This window comes from Manduca sexta, chromosome 26 (assembly GCF_014839805.1).
Source record: "Manduca sexta isolate Smith_Timp_Sample1 chromosome 26, JHU_Msex_v1.0, whole genome shotgun sequence".
In the NCBI taxonomy this organism is placed as follows: domain Eukaryota; kingdom Metazoa; phylum Arthropoda; class Insecta; order Lepidoptera; family Sphingidae; genus Manduca; species Manduca sexta.
The window spans coordinates 18,693,281-18,713,507 of record NC_051140.1 but is presented as its reverse complement, the minus strand read 5'-3'; the positions used below and the strand labels follow the sequence as shown (position 1 = coordinate 18,713,507).

Sequence of the window (20,227 nt, the reverse complement as noted above, 5' to 3'; positions counted from 1 at the left end):
GTTAATCATGAAGATATATTATGTGAATGAGTTATGGGTTTTTTTTAGGAATTTCTTAAGTATAAGAAAACATACAGCTAATATTATTACGTAGTAATTCTGTCATAGTTTTGTTAAACTGGCTGTATAGCCAGTGTTGGATTGTGTTTTCCAGATCAGAAAAGGGAGTTGTTCTAGTTTTATGTCCCAGAATTGAATCTCCCAGAGTGTTGATATCAGACTATTACTCGTAAATCAAATTTTATCACATCCCTAAAAACGCGTTATAAACTCCTAAGGGAGTGAAATAAAAACCGAAGAATGATTATTACTATATTACATAAAACTAAACAACAATAGACCTTTCTAGAAAACAATATCAAAATCCTACGTGATCTAGGAACCTAACTCAAGACTACCGCTCAGTTCCACTTCCCGCTACACACTCCTAAAACTCAGATGCCCGAATCAAAATTTGTTACACGTAACAGTAATTTATTTGTAACATGACATCATAGGGTATGACAGCATTATAATAAGCCATCCAGTCAGTAACGGAAGGAAGCATTCTTATTATATTGTATTGAATTATTAAGTAGTTTTCTCGCTAGTTATTGTACTATTGTTGGATTAACAATGCAAGAAAGATAGGTGTTATAATCGTTTGCAGTTTTTGTTAAGTATTGGATATTAATTGGTATTTATATACAAGGGAGTAAGTTGGATTTGTATTGCCTCGGAATTATTTGTATTTCAGGTAGGCAGGGGCTTCACTGTGACGTATTGGTTAAAGTCCATAGACAGCGAGCGCCGCTTACCAACAGGCGGACTTCGTTTACCTACTTAAGAAATAAAATGGTTTATTTTTACCCGTCTACCGCGAAACAATTTCAATTTGTTGTGTATATTGAATTTTATCCAGAAACTGCTGCATGGAATTTATACTAAACACGTTTCTGCTTTCATATTAAACATATAAATTTTCAACAACGATATAAACTATAATGATTTTAATAGCTATATAATTGTAATTAACAATGAAAATATATAATTCAAAATTTCAAAATGAGTACTTTAATATCGCATTACTCTGATAACGCCTTAAAAACATCTGTACTGATTCAAAAGCTCTCGTATTACTCCGATAAGGCTACAGAAGCTGATATCTTTTGTATCTTTGTGATCTTTTGTTGAGGCACAATGCAGTAAATTCAAGTTCTTAGCCCTATGTAACTGGAGAGGGTCTCTACCTGACTCTAGCAGACAAAAAACTTGCCGTTGCGCAAGGGCCTTGATGGGAAAACGATTTCTTACATCGACCATGATCCTTATCTCGGGTTTTGATAGTATGGGATTCGATTTTACTCGCCAGTGACAAGAATTTGATTTTTCGTCGCCTTTTGTTATGAATCCGAGGCTAATTTTAGATCGTCTCTCTTTGAAAAGATTAAGCGGGTTTTATTATTGTTTTGTTTTGTATAGAAATGTATTTCGGAGTGAGAAAGATGAGACATTCATTAAAATGTTTACAAATAGTAATGATTTATCTATCACATCGGTGCAACATCAAAAATTAGAGAAAATAATGAGATCCGTTAACCATCTTTAGAGAAAATAATGGATATTGGAAAAAGTGTTTGATTGAAATGCCGATAATTCTACTGACCGTCAGATAGTTGACCCTCTGTCGACCAGCCCTATTAAACTAATTACTACCCACAATGGAAGTTTTTAAATTGTAATTATAAAAATATAAATGTGTTGACTATCGAGGGATAGCCATTTCTCGTCAGTCGACATTCTATTAGACTCAATTCCACTTACCGTCAGGTGTAGTGGAGTCACTTTGCTGAGCTAGTAAAAAAAAAGTCTAAATACTTAATTAAATTTATTTAAAAAATATTCATTTTGAATCAACTTGCCAGTATTAAAAATAGTTTTTTTCCCATCGATATATTGGTATCTATAAACCACTTCACCGACTAACACAATAACCTTTTATAACCACGTATGGCTTTTAACGAAAAGAGGCCATCTACAAACGAATCCATTAATTATTTTATTCGTTACTTAATAAATACTGGCTCATTTAAAACATAGGGAACACATGGACGTTGCCACTCTGTCTCTGAAACACGTGGCGAATGTGTCTAAAAAATGTTGTAGACAAAAAACTCAAATGTTTGGTTGTGTAGGACTAGCAAGGGTCTATCAAATATTGTATTTATATTATTCATCTCGATGTTTTCCTTGCGCGAGTTTTTTGTTTCTAGAATATAAATGCCATATATGAACATACGGTTTTTATCAATAAACGATTATCTGACGTAAACTATTGCACTAAATTTTACCAATCTCGATTTCTATCCTGTGATGTGATAGGGAGCGATACATTCTTGATATCGAACACAAATTCCGATTTCGAGAAATTCAGGTATGGTAACGAAAAACTGATAGTTTTAGATATTAAGCTTGGAAATCGAACCTAAAACCTGAAGCTTTACGGGAACAATAAACGTTTAAACACAATCAACCCCAAGCTACTTTATAAAGGATTTTCGATTACCTAACATACCGTTGAGAGTTGATTCACCTTTATAACTCTACATAACATTTTGGCAGTATGAGGCATACTTGCTATTCTAATTCTCTACCAAAATTTCAAATGTACCAAGTCCTTAAGGTTACATTAAAGTAAGGGTATATCAGTCATCACTTAAAAGCGTCATATTTATAAAAATGTCACCCGCGACCACAGACCCACTTTTTCTGTCACCTCCAACCCTTAACACTTAACTGCACTTTTTCTTCCACCAGATGTGATCATTAAAATCTATGGCGAAGATCTCACTATCTCTTGGTGCACCCCCCGCCTAGCCCCTGTCGGGTCCCCTTCGGAACATCAGTTACACTCGCTCTCTCGACGGAGGCGCACGGCTCTCCGGCTTACGGGAAACGGGATCGCGAGAAATTAATACGTGAAGTGTAAACTACGAGTGTTGCGTGCCATTCTGGATTATGTTTGAATTGTAAAGTGATTTTGTGAAATATACGGTGATGAAAAAGTTGTTTTTCAATTTTATTAGATAAGGTAATTTTTGGTATTATCTATAAAACGGGATTATAAGATGAGAGGATATTACGAAAGTATATCGTTCTACATGAGATCTCGTGAGACGATGCTTTTTATTTTTATTTTAATCTGGTATCTAGTAGTATTTCTTGATTCGTTTTGATTTTAAAAATAGAGAAATTATATTGATGTTGGAAAGTATGTACAAATAGTGATTAATATTATATTTTTGTTAATCAAAGCATGGCCCGCCATATCTAATCAGATAGCTTTGTTGTGCTTTTTCCTTATCTGTCGCAATAGTCTTGAAGCTGATAAAAATATTTAGACTACAATTTTACACAATTAAGGATTTAGAAAATATAGAAATAAATAGAAATGTAAAATTACTTGGTTGTGCATTGAATTATGACATTTTTGATGGGATATTTTTCTTTCTATTAGGTTTTTAAATTAACAATTATTTGCTAATAACATATTTCTTACGGAATGAATTCAAAGTCATTAAAAGATGACTTATTACATTCATGGTATAACATAAATCGTATGAAAAGATTGATTTTTATTTGTTTTTTTTTTCATAACTACTGCTCTCATTCTGAAAATTCTTTCACTAAAAAGAAGCTATATTATTCTTGAAATCTACATAGACTACATCTTTTACTAGAAATGGACTCATAGTAGTATTTTAAATCAAAATTACGATGCGTTACTTTCGTTTGACGTTAAGTCTGTTATAATTGAAAGATTTTCGTACATTTAAATATATTCTAAATGAATTCAACAGTAAATATTATTAAGAATCGTTTTACTTTGGAATATTATTTTAAGCGCTTATCTTAGGGTAGAATCAGATATTAAAAATAATTATCTCTATTCATAAATTATTATGTAACTTTATCATAGTAATTATACGGAACGTGTCTACTCCCTCAGGAACAAAGGTGTTATGTGTTTGTTTTTTGTATTAATATTTAAAATTTAATCATTAATACACTTTTTCGCCCTGGTCATTTGTTTATTTACATTTTAATTTAAATAATGGTGAGTTAGTCCCTATGGCATTATCTACATGACATCTTATTTATAATATTCAGTAATATATTAATAATATTCTACTTTATAAAAATTATTAATTAATATGTAAAAACATCACGCCTTTATCGCCGAAAGGGTAGGCAGGGGTGCAAACATCAAACCCACTTTTCACTGAGTGATTCGTCCCGTCTGATTGCAGGCGAGTCTGTCATATAAGGTGACATATTTAATTACAAATGGGACATAGACTTTATATCTATTTTTTCATACGTACACAGCAAATTGACCCCAATGAACCTGATAGTGTGGGAAACTATGGCGGATTTTACCATCTTGTGTGCGGTGGTCGCTATCTGGGTGTGTATAAAATATATCCTTCCACCAATAAATTTTATATGATTCGATTATAATATATTATATTAAGCAACGGCTTTCAGAGCTTTTCGCTTTCAAAAATATTACCGGTATCCAGTGTTAAATTATATTTTCGAAACTGCTTAATACCAAAATTATGAAATGTTAAAATATGTAAATCACTTAAGTTAACAAGGCAGTAAATAGTAACTTGTTAGAATTTTATTGCTCTTTTAGTTTATTAGATCGGGTTTTGATCTTTTATACTAGCTTTAATCCAGTGAGGCTCTAAGCCATTTTCTGTTTTTATTCATCACTGTAATTGGTTAATAAATTTAATTTCTTACGATTGGTTCATCATCGTTATTGTATTATTAGCTTTTCGCAGCGGTACAAGCACGTGAATTTTTTTTTTGTAAAATATTTTCCCGATTTTATTTTAACCTATAGAACTCGGGGGTAATATAGCTTCTTATTAGAGAATCTTTTTTTAATCAGTTTAGTGGTTATACAAAGTAGCCCCTACAAATCTACGAACATATCCTCTTTATAATATTTAAATTTAAATAATTTTCGGATTTTATCGCGGTTTTAATATTTTAATTTTTTTTCGACGTTTCAAAGACTTTGAAGCCTTCGTGGTCACGGGGGGGCTGAGGTGTTGTTCATCCGTTCATTCATTTATAATATTAGTACACATGAGAAAACATTACATTAATACTATTAGTATTTAATAAATCCTATAAAATAGGATATTTTACCGTTACTTATCATTGGAAAACACATTTTATGATAAATATATAGTATTGAATCCAGAACTACACCACCCTCAATACCAATAAAACATTATCATTGAATACGTACTTACAACTTATTAACATAAATAATTCCTAGGCTATATTAACACTTAAATACATATACAGAGCTTTCGAAAGCTCCATACTTCTAAACCCTTCCATTTGGCAGCAACTGGGACCAGTAACTTAACATGCGCCTCAAAGCACAAAGGGTTACGATTATTAGCCACTAAATATTGTTTCCCATCCAAGACTCGAACCCAAGTCATTTTAGTACTAATCGTACATCAAATAATAGTTATAACATAAGATGTTATGTTTTGTCACTGCTTAATATGTTTTATCCTTTTTGTCTGTTTAAAGTTTCTACTTATATATCTAAATAATATTAATATTTTTTTTTCCCGCTGTACCAATATATAAATTTGCATGCTGTGGTCTCCTATAATTGAAGAGGCACGCCACATTGCTAATTGTAAAAATGCTACGACATTTTTTTTATTATATGCCGTGTATCCTTCGTTGGAGGTTCTTAAATAAATAATTACTACGTCAAGTATACTTTTAAGCCATATTTCTTATTAAACTCCATCTAACTATGAAAACTACATTTACGTTCTTTGACTCTGATTTACGTTCTATTACTCTTTAAGTCCCCTCCCTTTCATTTTATAACTTTCTTTCAATGCACAGACACCGGATTCTTATTTATTATATGTATAGATTTGACTAAGTTTGTTTCGTAGCGTAGTTGGAATAAATAATATAACACTAAAAGTCTCATACAAAGCTCCACGCTGCGATAAAAGTTTTGTATCACGGGTACGCTTTGAGAAAGTTTCGGTCCAACAACTAGACAAATGTTTGCGGACCATACAAACATTATTCTCGGTCCAGGCTTATTATTTACTAGTGTCCTAGAAAATAGGGATCATTGAAGTCTAGTGACGCTTTTAGTTTCTTTTAAAGCCGTAACGTTTTGCTTTCACGGAGTCGCTTGCTATTTTTAAAGATTATGCAGTTCGTATGAAAATTATTGTCAGAATAATTTAGTCTTTAAGAAAAAAATAGTTTTAGGTATAAACTACGCGGATTTAAATATAAAATATTTAATACAGTAAATCAAAGATAATTAGCTATGGTTTTAAATTGTTTCAAAGTATGAATTATTGTTACTTTTTCTTTATATTTTTTTTATTTCACTAATCAAAATACGAAAAGTAATTCATTCACCTTACAGGAACCCTATCCAGAAGTGTATGACTAACTCCACTTGTCTTCTTGTGATATGTACAGTCAAATATAACTACATTTCGTATATACACATTAGGTTTAGTTGAAACATTTTTTCTTTGTATGAAGTAAAGTAAATTCCTTTTTTTTATTTTTAAGAAAAATAAATGATAGGCACACAAAAGTGTTAAAGCGATTTGAAGTATTGAGTAGCTTCAGCTAGTTATGTGGTTGACGTTACATAATAATATATTAACAGTAACTATGTCCAATATTATTTCTATCAAATTTGAACACGAATACACCTAAAACATTAAAATATTTTTTTGAATAGCCGTTTAATTTAGAGTCATGTTATCCTTTAGTTACAGTCCATTTTAATCACCCCATCACAGTTATTAATGTGACGATCGACTCCATATTTTACTATATCGAAATCAGTCACTTCCTCCATTTATTAACTTTCTCATTATCTCAAAAAATGCCGACCAAAATAAAATTTTATCGACGTTTCTGTTGTTTTCTACCAATTATGACAGATGCATTTCTCCAGATAAGTAGATTTATTACTCTCTTCGCTGTGGAAGTCGGTCGCGGCTATCTCCGAGTTCTGAGTTATTATTTTTTATGACGCAACGTCAGCTATCTAGGAGTTGACCATGGTGGGATTTGCAGCATCGTCATAAAATTTATCGAGTATACCATCTTTGTTGACTGATGCTAATTTTTTTCTCTTTTAAAGAAATTACTATAAAATAATTTATGAAATCTATTTTCTAAATTAAGTGTTTTGATAGAAATGAAGCTGGCATTTATTAATATTAAACAAAGGTGGCACGTTAATAAAACATCTCATTCCACCAATTTTACTACGTTAATCCTTCTCAACATTTAAAAGAGACAAAGAATTTTATCACAAACAAAATTGCTTTTAAACTCTACCAACACCAACACCGCAAACCGACAAAGCTGCCAAAAGTCGTAAAATAAAAATCTCTGAAGCTACCAACTTTGATAGCTCTACGACATAAAGCGGCGACTCTACAGAATCAGATAAGATGCAACAATATAAATAGGGTAATGTCGATTCCCATTACTGGGCTTTGTCACGTGTGGGTGATAGCGGGGAAATGGTGGCGGAGTTTGAATCCGATGCCGGTCTTGATAGCTATTGGGAATGTTTAGGACAATGGCTCCGTGGGAACTGCACTATGGAATGACTTTAATGATATCAATAAGTGGTTGGTGATTGCCGAAATGACGTATTACAATAACATAATAAGTCCTTTTATCAAAAAGTGTTTTGCCCCAACAAATTATGGAGAAAGTGGAGAAAATAAAACTAATTTCTAACTAATAGCAGATTTTAAAACTAATTCCAGTACCATTGCTTTACAAATATTAGTAATACAATATAAAATTTAATTACAAACTAATGAACAATACCGCAAAAGCTCACCACCCCGACAGTTGTTTCAACGATTTCATTAACTATAATTTCCTTAAATCTAGACTGGAGTAGTGCTGCTACTAGTTCAAGTTCCTCTTTTTAAAGCGGTTAAATATCAACTAAGTATAATACTTACGCTAGACCATGAACGAACAAATCCCAAAATATAATTACTTAATCAAATCTTCATACAAAAAGCCAGAGGTTAACCAACTCGCACGCCAATACAAAATTAATAATAAAAACTAATGAATCGAAAATTATGCTGTCAGATAAAAAAATAATCAGTGATTTGTAATCTTTTAGAACAAGATTAACAGCGGTGTACATGATCATGTTTGGTAACCTCATTCGTAATTTTAACCTTCAGTTAATATTTTAACTTGTATACAAAAGCCCCTTCTAAATTGGCCAAGGCGGCCCTTTGGAATCCATTGATGGTACAATTGTGTTTGAGCATTTGTTAACACCAACAGAAGTATACAGTAATGAGCCAAAGTGTTTGCAAGATTTTTGTTATTGTTGATTTATTGGATGAGTCAGTCAGTCAGTCACGACTCTATAAAGATTCGAAGCGGAATTCGGAACTTACAACTTAGACTTATCAATCAAACAATGCGCTTGTCTCATCTTGAGACGAGAGAATCTTAAAATTCAGGAAGCGTTTTAGTTAAATTTAAAATACACCAACTTCAAATTAACAATTTCCGACATTAACACAGTTACCAAAACGTCATTACTCACAGTTTTTACCTTGATGTACCTTTTCCCTTCAAATAAGAGCAGAGTAAAAGACAAAACGCTGTCGTCAACCAAAAATATTTATTAGTAACAACCTCAGTGCCGTGACAGTGACGTGGCGTATCGGCACGATCGTTCAACACGCAAACGCTCTTAGCCCTACTAAAATTCCAATAGATACCGACGTTATCTTAGCAACCGAGGTGTGTCGTAATCGACAATTGTTCTCTACTTATTGTTGCCAACAGGTTATTGCGTGAAAAAGTACATGGGAGTTATTTAGTCTCGTAGTTATAGCGTTTGAGGTAATAATTGGGGTTTTAAATCATTCGATTGGCTCTGTGGTGTAGTGGTGTGGTACGACTGCAGTGAGGTCTTGGGTTCGATCTCCGGATCGGCTATTGGGTTTTCTAGTCAGTATCAGAACGTAGTCTATAATTTGTGCCTTATATGGCATTGCACCATATTACATCAAGGGATGGAATACGCATGGCGAAAAATGGGTACACAAGTTGCGCCTCTGCCTACCCCTTCGAGAATAAAAGGCATAAGTGTGTTAAATCGTTAACCAATAATTATGCCGCTAAAGGCCGGTAATCTTTAAAATGGTTTTTTGATTTGATTTTGTGCTTGTACTGCAGTAGAAGCTATAGCTAGCAGTATCGTTACTAAAAGTAATCTGGATAGTAATATAGTAATAGGTTCTGGTTAAGTATCAACAATTTCTATTAAGCCGGTATATACATTATAATAGCTCTTTTGTTTTTCTGTTTGGCAGTCACTATATAATGAAGCATGCAAATGAACATGATAAAGCTTAACACCCAACTCATTAGTATAACGCATGCGCACTAAAATTAAAATTACTAATAGTCTTGCTACTGTATTAGGTAGTCCTACTACCTTCTAATCTCGTCATTAAAATATATAGAAAAAAATCCGCCCTCCCATATAAAGTCTTCAACAATATACAGCATAATATAAAAATCTCTTTTCGGCACCGCGCCCACTAATCGCCAAACCACTTAAATTAACGAACTCCTCAGACCGTAATCAGTGTAGATCTATCACGTATGCTCTCTGCCGACTCCTTAAAAGGCACCGTGTAATACTATACAGGTATTACCTCAGTATTTGCCGTGCTTAATTTGTTTACTCTGCTTATTGACGTTTAGGTATGTGCCGAAGTCGATAATATCGATACAAAATCTATTTAAAAAATATCAAAATACTGACTTAAAAGTTTATGATAAACTGGTTCTTGTGCATTGTTATTTTACGAACTGCCGATAAGGAATTTGGAGGAAACAACATAAATATTTTAAAGACACAGTAGTGAAATACTTTTATTAAAATTATCATTGGAAATTTAATTGTATTCTTTAACAGAAAAACAGATCAATCGTACACATTATAAAAAAAAAATGACGACCGTAATATCAGACGATTAAACACCAAAATCGCATCGATCATCGAGATTCATCGCTTCCCATCCCTAACAAATTCAAAGTTAAACAAGGAATTAACTCGACTTCCAATACATTTTACTCGTATTTTCTGTTTGATAAATCATTTAGTGGTTAAGTTATAGGATTAACTTAACTTCTTGTCGGTTCATTAATTTGATTCGGTGCGCCTTTCCCGGTTGGCCCTTCGTAATTTGATCTGCTATGATTCAGAACTTGCATGAATTATGTAGACCGATTGGATACTGTGGACATTCAGAGGTATTTACTGATCGTTATCCCGTATACCTTCGATCTGATTTCTTTCCAAGAAAGACTTATCATTGAAATCAAACCCATCTTATTTTAATTAAAAGCAGTCCAGACAATACGAAAAATATTTAGATACTTTCATTAGAAGTGTGATTGCTATTCTATGTTTGCTTTAATATTGTATTTACTTTTGGTATCCATATTATATTAAATCTAGCATTCGAGGGCTCTTCAATTTAAAAAAATGCCGTTTGTTAAAGATTATATCATCGATCTTCCATCCATTGCTGCTTCCCTGTACCTATAAGTAAATTCTCTAGTAGTCATTATAATTTTTTTATCTCTTGAACAACATTTAAGTAAATACCTACTGTAATGTCATTATCAGATAATTCATTCTTTGTTTCTGTTTCCCTTCAAGGACATCACTATTTTAACTTTTTATTATTTTCTTTAAGTACTTTAATCTCTTTCATTACTTAACCTCTAAATTTTTTTACTACATTAGTGTCATTATCAAATAATTCATTCTTTATTTCTGTTTTCCTTCAAGGACATCTCTATTTAAATTTTTTACTATTTTCATTAAGTGCTTTAATCTCTTTCATGACTTAACATGTAATACTTTTATTCATTTTTTCCCCAGTTGTCTTTGCACATGAATCATATTTAATGGCTTCGCATTAGCTGTAATCTGGTGATCTCTGTTGACACGTGTTATCTTATCTCTTATTGAGCCTTCAGCTACCGTGCGCTTATCGCGGTCATCTCGAATGGGGCTTTCTTGTTCCCTGGCTTTATGAAATTAAGTCGCTTAAGTGCTTATATTGCATGGATTAGGTGAAGTATTATTAAATTATTATTTTTCAAGTAGATGCTTATCAAAATGCTTGTAATTTGACTTTGACTGCGTCGATGGCGTAGTTATAATTGTACATGTTACGAGTACGACTACCGCGTTGAGGTCCTGGCTTCGAATCCTGGGTCGGTCCAAAATAATTGTGACTGAGTTTTTCCATATTAGAAAATTACTCAGTGGCAGCCTGGAGTCAGAAAGTTAGCGGTATAATACCCCACAGGGGTATCACTATAATATCTCCTGCATACTTGGCTGATCTCCATTGAGATTGGCCGTCGTGGCCAAAATTCGGTTAAGAAGGGATCAATTGCCTCTTTTATATCGTGACTTCTAAAGGTAGCTTTTCCAATTTTATACATATTTAATTAAATATTTTGCTGTTTAATATGTGACAGTATAAAATCTAAATGAAATTCATCACTTTAAAATCTGATGCAATAATAATATGTATAAACCTAAAATAGCAAATATTGTGGGAGGTCCAAATATCATCCTGTCTTAACCTCATTCATTTCTTTAATGGTTAGAAACACCCATACTATTCCATTATGGATGTTCAAAGACAATAATGATACCACCACACCCACTGTCTTTTAGCCGACCATTAAGCAAAAAATTTACAACCTACAACTAAGGATACATATTTTCAAAATCCAATTATTACAAAAATAATACCACGTAATTTACCGAACACCATGCATAATCATCCAAAATTATCTTCAGAAGCACCCTATTATTAATTTTAATACGTGTCATAGATTTACAATAGTTCCTTTTGTAAAGCCGCGCTTGAGTTACGCCCATTTTTCCCTCAAAATGTCCGAAAAGACCCAATTAGTCACGCTGCAGTGCGTGCGGGCATCAAAGCGTCTTCTTATAAAAAAATTAACGGTTATTTTTTTAAAAATCTTCTGGTGTAAAATATTTATGGGAACGGATCTATGAATTTTCTGGAATTAAATATGAATTTACTGTAGACATTATTATGTGGCACAAATGGGTTCGACGAGATTAGTCCACCGAAAACATAATATATCATAGTGTAGAAACATGTGATCTAAAACTTGAAAATAAATATGCACATCCAACTGCTAAATAAGGATAGCAACATTAAAAATGAACTCAATAATTCCTCGGTGTGCGAGGGTACAGAACTTTTCATATAAATCAAACTTCCTAACAAGTATTTCTCAGCAGAAATAAGAATAAAAAGAAACACTGAAACTACTTTGTTAAGTTTATTATCATTGTAAAAAGATGAACTGAATGCTCCAGAAGCAATTCATTAAAATAATGAAACAGGGTGCAAAAATCTGAAAACAAATCACTGATAAATCGTTTTTATTGTAACAAACTAGTCTAATCATTATACTTCTACCTTTTCCTGCTCTCTCCACTTCCTCTATACCATGAAATCCACAACACAAATTCCAAAAGCCTATTAAAAACCCAATTCGCTGAGTAATTCCGTTCCCAATACCACGTCAAACAACACTGAATGCAACGTAAATATTGGTAATGTTAAGTGTTTAAACAGCGGTATTGTTTTAGGTGATGCCAGGGCCCTTGTGAAGCCATGGCGAGCGGCGCTCTCCTCGTGCTATGGGTGGTCGCTGTCATAGCAGACAGCAAACACGGTGAGTCTAATCTCCATGATTAAGATGATAACCGCTCAGTTGGGAGGCTGGGCTGTAGTGGTAATTGCAGTTACCCAATGAAAAAGACATTCAGTTTCATAAAACTATTACTGCTTTAATAATTAAGTAGCTAATGTTGGCTGAGAAGGTGGTTCTGGGTTAGAATTCCCAAATCGACTTACATTTTTAATTTTTTACACAAACACACCTGTTTATTTCGGGAATTTTGCCCGATAGCGCTATGTTATCTGCTAAGCACCTTTCTTATTTTAGGCCCAATCATCAAAAGCAATATATAAAAATTATAATGTGATTAACGAATATGTCTAAAAAAGTTTCTCTTAAACGTTAAGTGACAGAATGCGATACACATGTTACCCGCGCCAGACAAAAAACAACCGCAAATAGATTCCACTCATTAAGAGCCTAATTCAAAAAGTTCCGCCTTCCATATCTTACTGGTAATCACCAGACACTCTTAATTTACCAGGGTTTTCACGAGAATGTCTTTTTATCTCGCAGTCTGGTAAAAAACTTTAAAAGTTTGCACCTAATCTTGGATCTGACAACAACTCAGAGACACTTAGGAGACAAAAAGTAGACACGATTTATTTTGTAAGAGTTCGATGACTCGGTTTCGTTTGAGGCGGAGAGTTTTCGGAGTTAAGTGTTAAGTAGTATGTACGATATTACTGACAGATCCAATTTTCGCCTCAATTTTAGATAATTTTTAAAAAGGATTTCGCATGATGGTGAGAAAGCCTTCCCAAAACAGTAACAATTCCGAAACAATGAATTAAACAGATTTAGTATTTACACCTTAAAAAAGAGATATTAAGGTCCCCTTAAATCTTAAGTAATAATGTACTTCAAATTTATCGGAGGAAGTTATTATATTGACATCATGCGTCATGAAATCCAACAGCACTATATCAGAAATGAGCCCTACTTAGATAAAACATTCTCAGAATCTCTCGTGCTATCGATAATACATTATAGAACGTAGAAAAGTGTGGGGCAATGTTTTGTAGCATACATTTTTTTTTTCAGAATGTTTTTTTAATATTCTAAACTGCGATGTATAGTAAACAGCTTTGACGCAGGAACAAACGAAACAGATTTACAAATGCTAAGATATAGACGACATTTAATATATATAAAACCTCTAATTATTAATAAATATAATTTCTAATATAATCGGCAATACTTCAGAGTCGAAAAGACCATTTCTGAAATATTAGATCACAACTTCACGATTATTTTAACTTACACTTGAATTTAATATAACTATCCATGTCCCCTACCATTGTCAATAGAAAGTGAATCGGCATCATCAGTGAGTCTTAAACGAGATACTCATAACCATATACGATCGAGTGACAGTCATTATTCACAGTGTGTTGCTAAAATCTACGTTGAGCGTTCACACGGTATCGGGGTCGTGTGAGCATTACGGTTCTTATGTGAACTAATGGATCATTGTTTTAGATCAATAATAACTCGCGATTGAAATATGCTTTCGAATTGTTTGTTTACCGTAAGACCGTCGAAACAGAGAGGTCAAAAGACCAAATGTTTAGTATATTTTGCAAGACGATCCAATAAATGCATTAAATTATAAGGTATACGATTTAAAGTATTGATTTTTTTCTCATTACTGACCGGTCTATGCTACAACCAGTTGATTTACACAACTATAAAAAACTATCTACAGCGAATTCTTATAAAAAAAGGAAATAGTTAACATTTTTCGATATTGGAGAGTAACGGTTCGATATTGCATATATTAATAAAACCTAAAGCTTTTGCAATATGTATTTTTAATCGTGGCGGTGGAAAAAATATTGAAACAAATGAGACTAGCAAAATTTTAATTTGCAAGTAACTATAATATATTTTTATATCATTTTTTATTCTGGCAACAGGATTTCACTGCACCTGATAAAATCATGAATTTTCTGAACTAACAATTTACTGTACGAGATATTCAACATTTTTTGATCTTGACTAATCTACAATCGTTTTTATACAGCGCGAGTAGTAGTTACTTTGTGAATTAAAAGTTAATTTACACCATTTTCTTTTAAACAAATGAAACACACCTGATTTGCTGAATAGTTTTAATAAGCTCGCCTCATATAACATTGGATCGTCCCATGGGACAGAATATTAAGGCTTGGCGAAATATAAGTACACTAGTTATACCTACGTATCAACTACGCCAGACCTTAAAATAACAAAGGTAAGAAATCCAAATTCAAATTATGATCTAATGCAAAAATCTTATATCCATTAACAATGTAATCGGAAACTGCCACTCGAAAGCGACTCGCAGCTGTTCTCACGGAGCCGAATAACGAATAACACCCGAGAGACACCATTATAACTCGAACAATGGGATTATCTTGTTTGGGGACCTCTTGACTCGATTGTATCCAGTTACTGAATGAATCGAGTTTTTGTAGGTGTGGTCTAGTTTCAAAAGTCTTTTTGTGTTTCGGCTTGAGTAGCTTTGGTGTTAATTTGAAACGTATTTTTGAGTTTTTTTGTGGGTATGGGATATTTTTGGAACCGACCCTTAGTTGCACCTTGCTGTCTACGAGTCGAATGTAGTGGTCGATATACCATTATAAGACGCGTCGTATATTTTGGTCCGATTATATAAAAATGGGGAGGTCAAGTTATCTAGCAGGGCGACATACATTTTAAAGAAGTTTTGTTCTGTCATTAATTTGACACGAAAGATACTAATTTATATTTTTATGTATTAAACGCTAGACTTAAAGTGCAAATAAACTTCGACATTCTAAATCTTAAACATTTAATTTTGCTACCACAAGACCTTTCTAACTTATTCATTGTTAAATATTTCTTGCCATTATAATTCAAAGTAACTCTTTAGTGACAGTCGGATAAAAAGGCCAAAATATACCCCACACACCTGCATCCGCAAAGCAAACCGGAATCCGTCTAAATTGTGATAAAGGTACAATGTGCATACATACTAAACATGAATTTATGAATGAGATAAATATACCTTTACTAAAATATCCGCTTACAGTAGAATAATTTGGAGGTAGTGACGAAGCAAAAAACTCTAGCACTACACCCGTTAAAAATGTAATAGGATTTACTTACACTAATGTATCCGTGCCTTAAAGGATAAGTTATGTACGTAGCCCAAGACTCCGGATTCGATCTTTGTTCATATTGTAGTGACAATTTCGAAAAATCATTTAACTGGGTTAACGCTATTTTAAATAAACGATCCTAATTGTTTTTTTCGATTGAAGTCAAAAATGGACTAATCGTAAATCCTTTATTTTACATGCTTACGAAGGAGTTATTTTGATGGATTTAGGCTCGGAATGGGATTGCAGATTGAAATGGGGATCTTTTGTGTCTTTTAGATACCTGGGTTTTGTAGTATCGAGAGTTTTAAGTTGTATGTCCACAAGACAGAACTAAACGAACTTCCTATAAGACCATTTAGCATCTGTGAGAAATAATAAGTCTACTGTTTTATTATTGCTTGTGAGTCCGCCGCGTGATTCTTTATCCCGGAAAAATAGTGCACTTTACCCGAATATAACAAAGGTCTATTTAAATCCAAAACTCTATTCGTGTGCAGTACATTTAATTTTATTCAGTGGTTTGCGTATGATACGGGAACTACAAACATTTTCACTAACTTATGCTTAATATTAGTACGATATATAGCAGGAAGAACCAGACATAACAGCTTTAATTGAGTATGCTTTACATGAAGACGCTTTCAGCAGAAATCGTAATGGCGCGTGCTCACGACACTAGTCGCCCACGTGTGCGTTAAATAGTTCGAATGCGTCTTTTTGTCGCAGCCCAATGCGCTAAGTGCATTTGCAAGTAATGCTTTAGGGCTGTCGCATCCGGAATTTATTTATGGAGTCTTTTAAGAGTTCAATTAGGTGATATTACTTGAAGTATTATGTCGGTTTTTAATGAAAAAGAACTTAGTTCGTAGGGGTGTTAGAAATAAATTTCGTTGTATCGATGTAAATGTAGTTTAAATTATATGCTGTCGTAAATTTTATAGCTGTGTGGTGACTTTCAAACTTTAAAGAACATTAAGTAATTTATAAACTAAACATTACAGTAAAATAGATGTTTCGGCGGTGGTCACTCAATATTAGGTGACGCACTTGCTCGTCTGCCTATTTACAATTAAATTAATTTGAAACGAAATAAAGATACATAGCATTTTTGATGTGTAGAAAATGTGACTGAGTTATTTATATTCTTAAATACTTAAATTCAACCATACTTACACTTAAAAAATAAACAAACGTTTTGTGCATTCGATGTAAACAAAATTTCGTTCTGTGATAATATATTTCAGTACCATTCGTCTTATACAATAATATTTTTGTTTTTCCTGTAGTAAAACATATTTTTATAAATCCACACAGTTAAAAGTATCAAAACTATTGATTTGACAGCCCTACGTTACGCATGCAAACCGCAAAATGTTTTATTACACGTACAAGAATATCAGGGCGCGTTCCTGATTTATAAGCTCGTGGCCGGCTGCTATCTGACCGCTGAGACATGGACGTGTAATGCCCTCTAACCCCAGTACTTGAGTATTTTAAATATTATAATATGGCTGCGATAGAGCATTTTTTATATATAAATTGGGACACGCATGTAGCTAATCTGTTTATAAGCACTTGATAGATGGGCAAGTCGCTTACCACGACCAGTATTTCCAATTGTAGCATTTCCTTACTCTGAGATATTAATTGATGTTAAAGTTCATAGAAGATAATTAAAAGTTGCGGCTTGTTATCCCGTATCTAGTATATCTGCTGTTACAGAGACTTTTAAACATACCAAAATGACACCGATATCACAAAGCACATATAATAAAAACGTTAAGGTTAAAAAAATATATTTGTCTCTATAAATTCCTGAGTATTTTAATAATATTTGCTATATTTTCGAACATCGAAGCTGAACAACATAAGCCACAAATAAAATAAACACAACGCGCTATCTTGAAATATTTTACTTGTATATCTTTTACTTCTTAAAATCACTTTTTATGTAAACCATACGTTATCGCGGATGCTTTCGGTGCCGTGTCGCAATCTGTATGACCGATAACCTAGTAACCCGTGCCCAGCGATATACTGAGATTATATTTCTGCTGGTAGGTTTGGGATATTTGGTATTAATAGACTGCCTATACGAAACGGATTTGGTCTCGTTATGAAATTTCAATCAAAAATTTTTCATCAAGATTAGTTGGGATAATTCTGGCGACCAATAGGTGCAACATTACTAGTTAGTTGGCGTTATAATTGATTACTCTCCACGTGTAATGTAGTCATTTTGTATTGTTAAGATATCTATTAAAAAACAGTCTTCCATTTCAGTAAAACATTTTTTGTTGTATGCCACTCTGTAGTCAGCTTCATGTAATATGAAATAAGCTTGACAATTTTTTTATCAAATTTCATAGTTACCAAGGTGACTGGAGATCTTTTTCCATTTCCTTGAAGATCGAAAATTCGACAAACATTAATATCGGCTCACATATCATTATACCACATCTATTCGCTTACAATAAAACAAGCACAAAGAACCACACAACACTCATTATGAACTTGATTAGATTTGCTACACACATAAATCAAGTAACAAAGCTTCAATAGAATGTTTCAGATAAAATAGTTCGCATCCAGCGTGGACGTTGACTAAGTAAGATCCATCAATAACGGTCATTTACTATCCCATCCGACCCTTAATTTGGACGCCTGGCTAAACGCGGACTTCAAACTGTAAACAGAGATCGTAAGAAGTATTCGTACACGCAATGACATTGTCACTAGTCAACGCCTTATTTTAAGATTTCATTAACCGTTCTTTGAAGTATCTCAAAAGTTGTTTGATTTAATCACCTCCGTAAGTATTCTATAATTACGTTTAAAATGGAAAAGATTTTGAGATCTGATACTGTTGTGAGTTAATTAATGTTAATAATGTCTAGTACTAAATGTTTATTATCCTAATGCATTTAATCCAAACCACTAGATAATGATTCATCGTGCAAAAAGTCCCCTTTACATTCAAAGACATGAATATTCAAAATCACTTAACGGTCTTTTAACAGCAAACAAACTGACGCCAAATCCAAGTTTGTTTTTAGATCTTAGCGACCGCCGCGAGGAATCCGGACATCAATCAGCGCGAGCTTCCAGGCGATAAGGCATTTTTCCATCTTCATTAATTATGTTATTCGTCTCCGAGGTATTTTAAAAGTAAGAAAACAGGCAATCTATTACGATCCGGTGTTTAACTCGCTAGGAATTTGAGTTTGTTATGAATCACTTTTGCTAAATGGGGAATCATTAATTTTGAAACGATCTTTTCCATTTATAAGTTTAATGTCCTCAACCCAATCAAATATTCCTGAATGTATAATGTATTTTTGACTTACTATGTGTATGATTCTCCATCGTCATAATATGAAGCCCAAATATCAACACCGGAATCAAATTAAAGAATTTTACAAATATTTCAAATCGAACACTCGGTCGAACAGTCCGTCAACTTATTTTCATACCCTTGTACTAGGTCAGTGGTTCGACTTTCTGTCGACAACTCTTAAAACACATTAGCAAGTTGTCGGCCGAGTCCAGTGGCTGACTCGACTAATCAAGTTACTGTCAGGCGCCATTCAGGTGTCGCTTCACGTGGCAATCGCGCAACACATTTACGTAGACATGCAGACGCGGTGTCTACTGAATCAGTAATTACTGGTTATTCAGCTTACCTTACTCTTGTAACTTGCTAATCTTATGAATCAAATTTGAAAAACCTTTCTTTCTTTGATACAAAGATTATGGTTAGTACAAGCGTGAAAAGAGGGTTATAAAATAATAATAATAATATCAATTATATACTGTCGCACCGATGGGCACGAGCCTCCTCTACTGAGAGTGATTAGGCCTTAGTCCACCACACTGTAGTGTGGATTGGCTGAGTTCAAATACCTTCAGAATTCTTATAGAGAACTTCTCAGGTATGCAGGTTTCCTCAGGATATTTTCTATCACCGTTAAAGCAAGGGCTAATTCACAAAGAACGCACACATAACTTTAGAAAAGTCAGTGGTGCGTGCCTTGGGTTTTGACATGCGGACATTCGTCTCGGCAGTTCGTTCCACTACCAAGTAATCTATCGCCGCTTAAAAGAGAGTTAAATTGCAGAAAAACTAGCGTACATAAAATTTTACAACAAATTTATATTCTGGGACAAAAATGCCATAAAGAGATAGTATAAATTAAGATACTAACTTCCCTTTT

General features: G+C 33.4%; 1 protein-coding gene across 1 annotated transcript in view; it reads left to right on the top strand.

The window, feature by feature from the left end:
- Positions 1–2,890: 2,890 nt before the first annotated feature.
- The window catches only part of LOC115453250 (netrin receptor UNC5C-like), an 81,850-nt gene continuing 64,513 nt past the window's right edge, over positions 2,891–20,227 (top strand). Inside the window, exons 1-2 of the mRNA XM_037443493.1 lie at positions 2,891–3,070; positions 12,794–12,879. Coding sequence (XP_037299390.1) covers positions 12,819–12,879 — 61 coding nt within the window. The 5' untranslated portion in view covers positions 2,891–3,070; positions 12,794–12,818. The remainder of the gene's footprint in view (positions 3,071–12,793; positions 12,880–20,227) is intronic.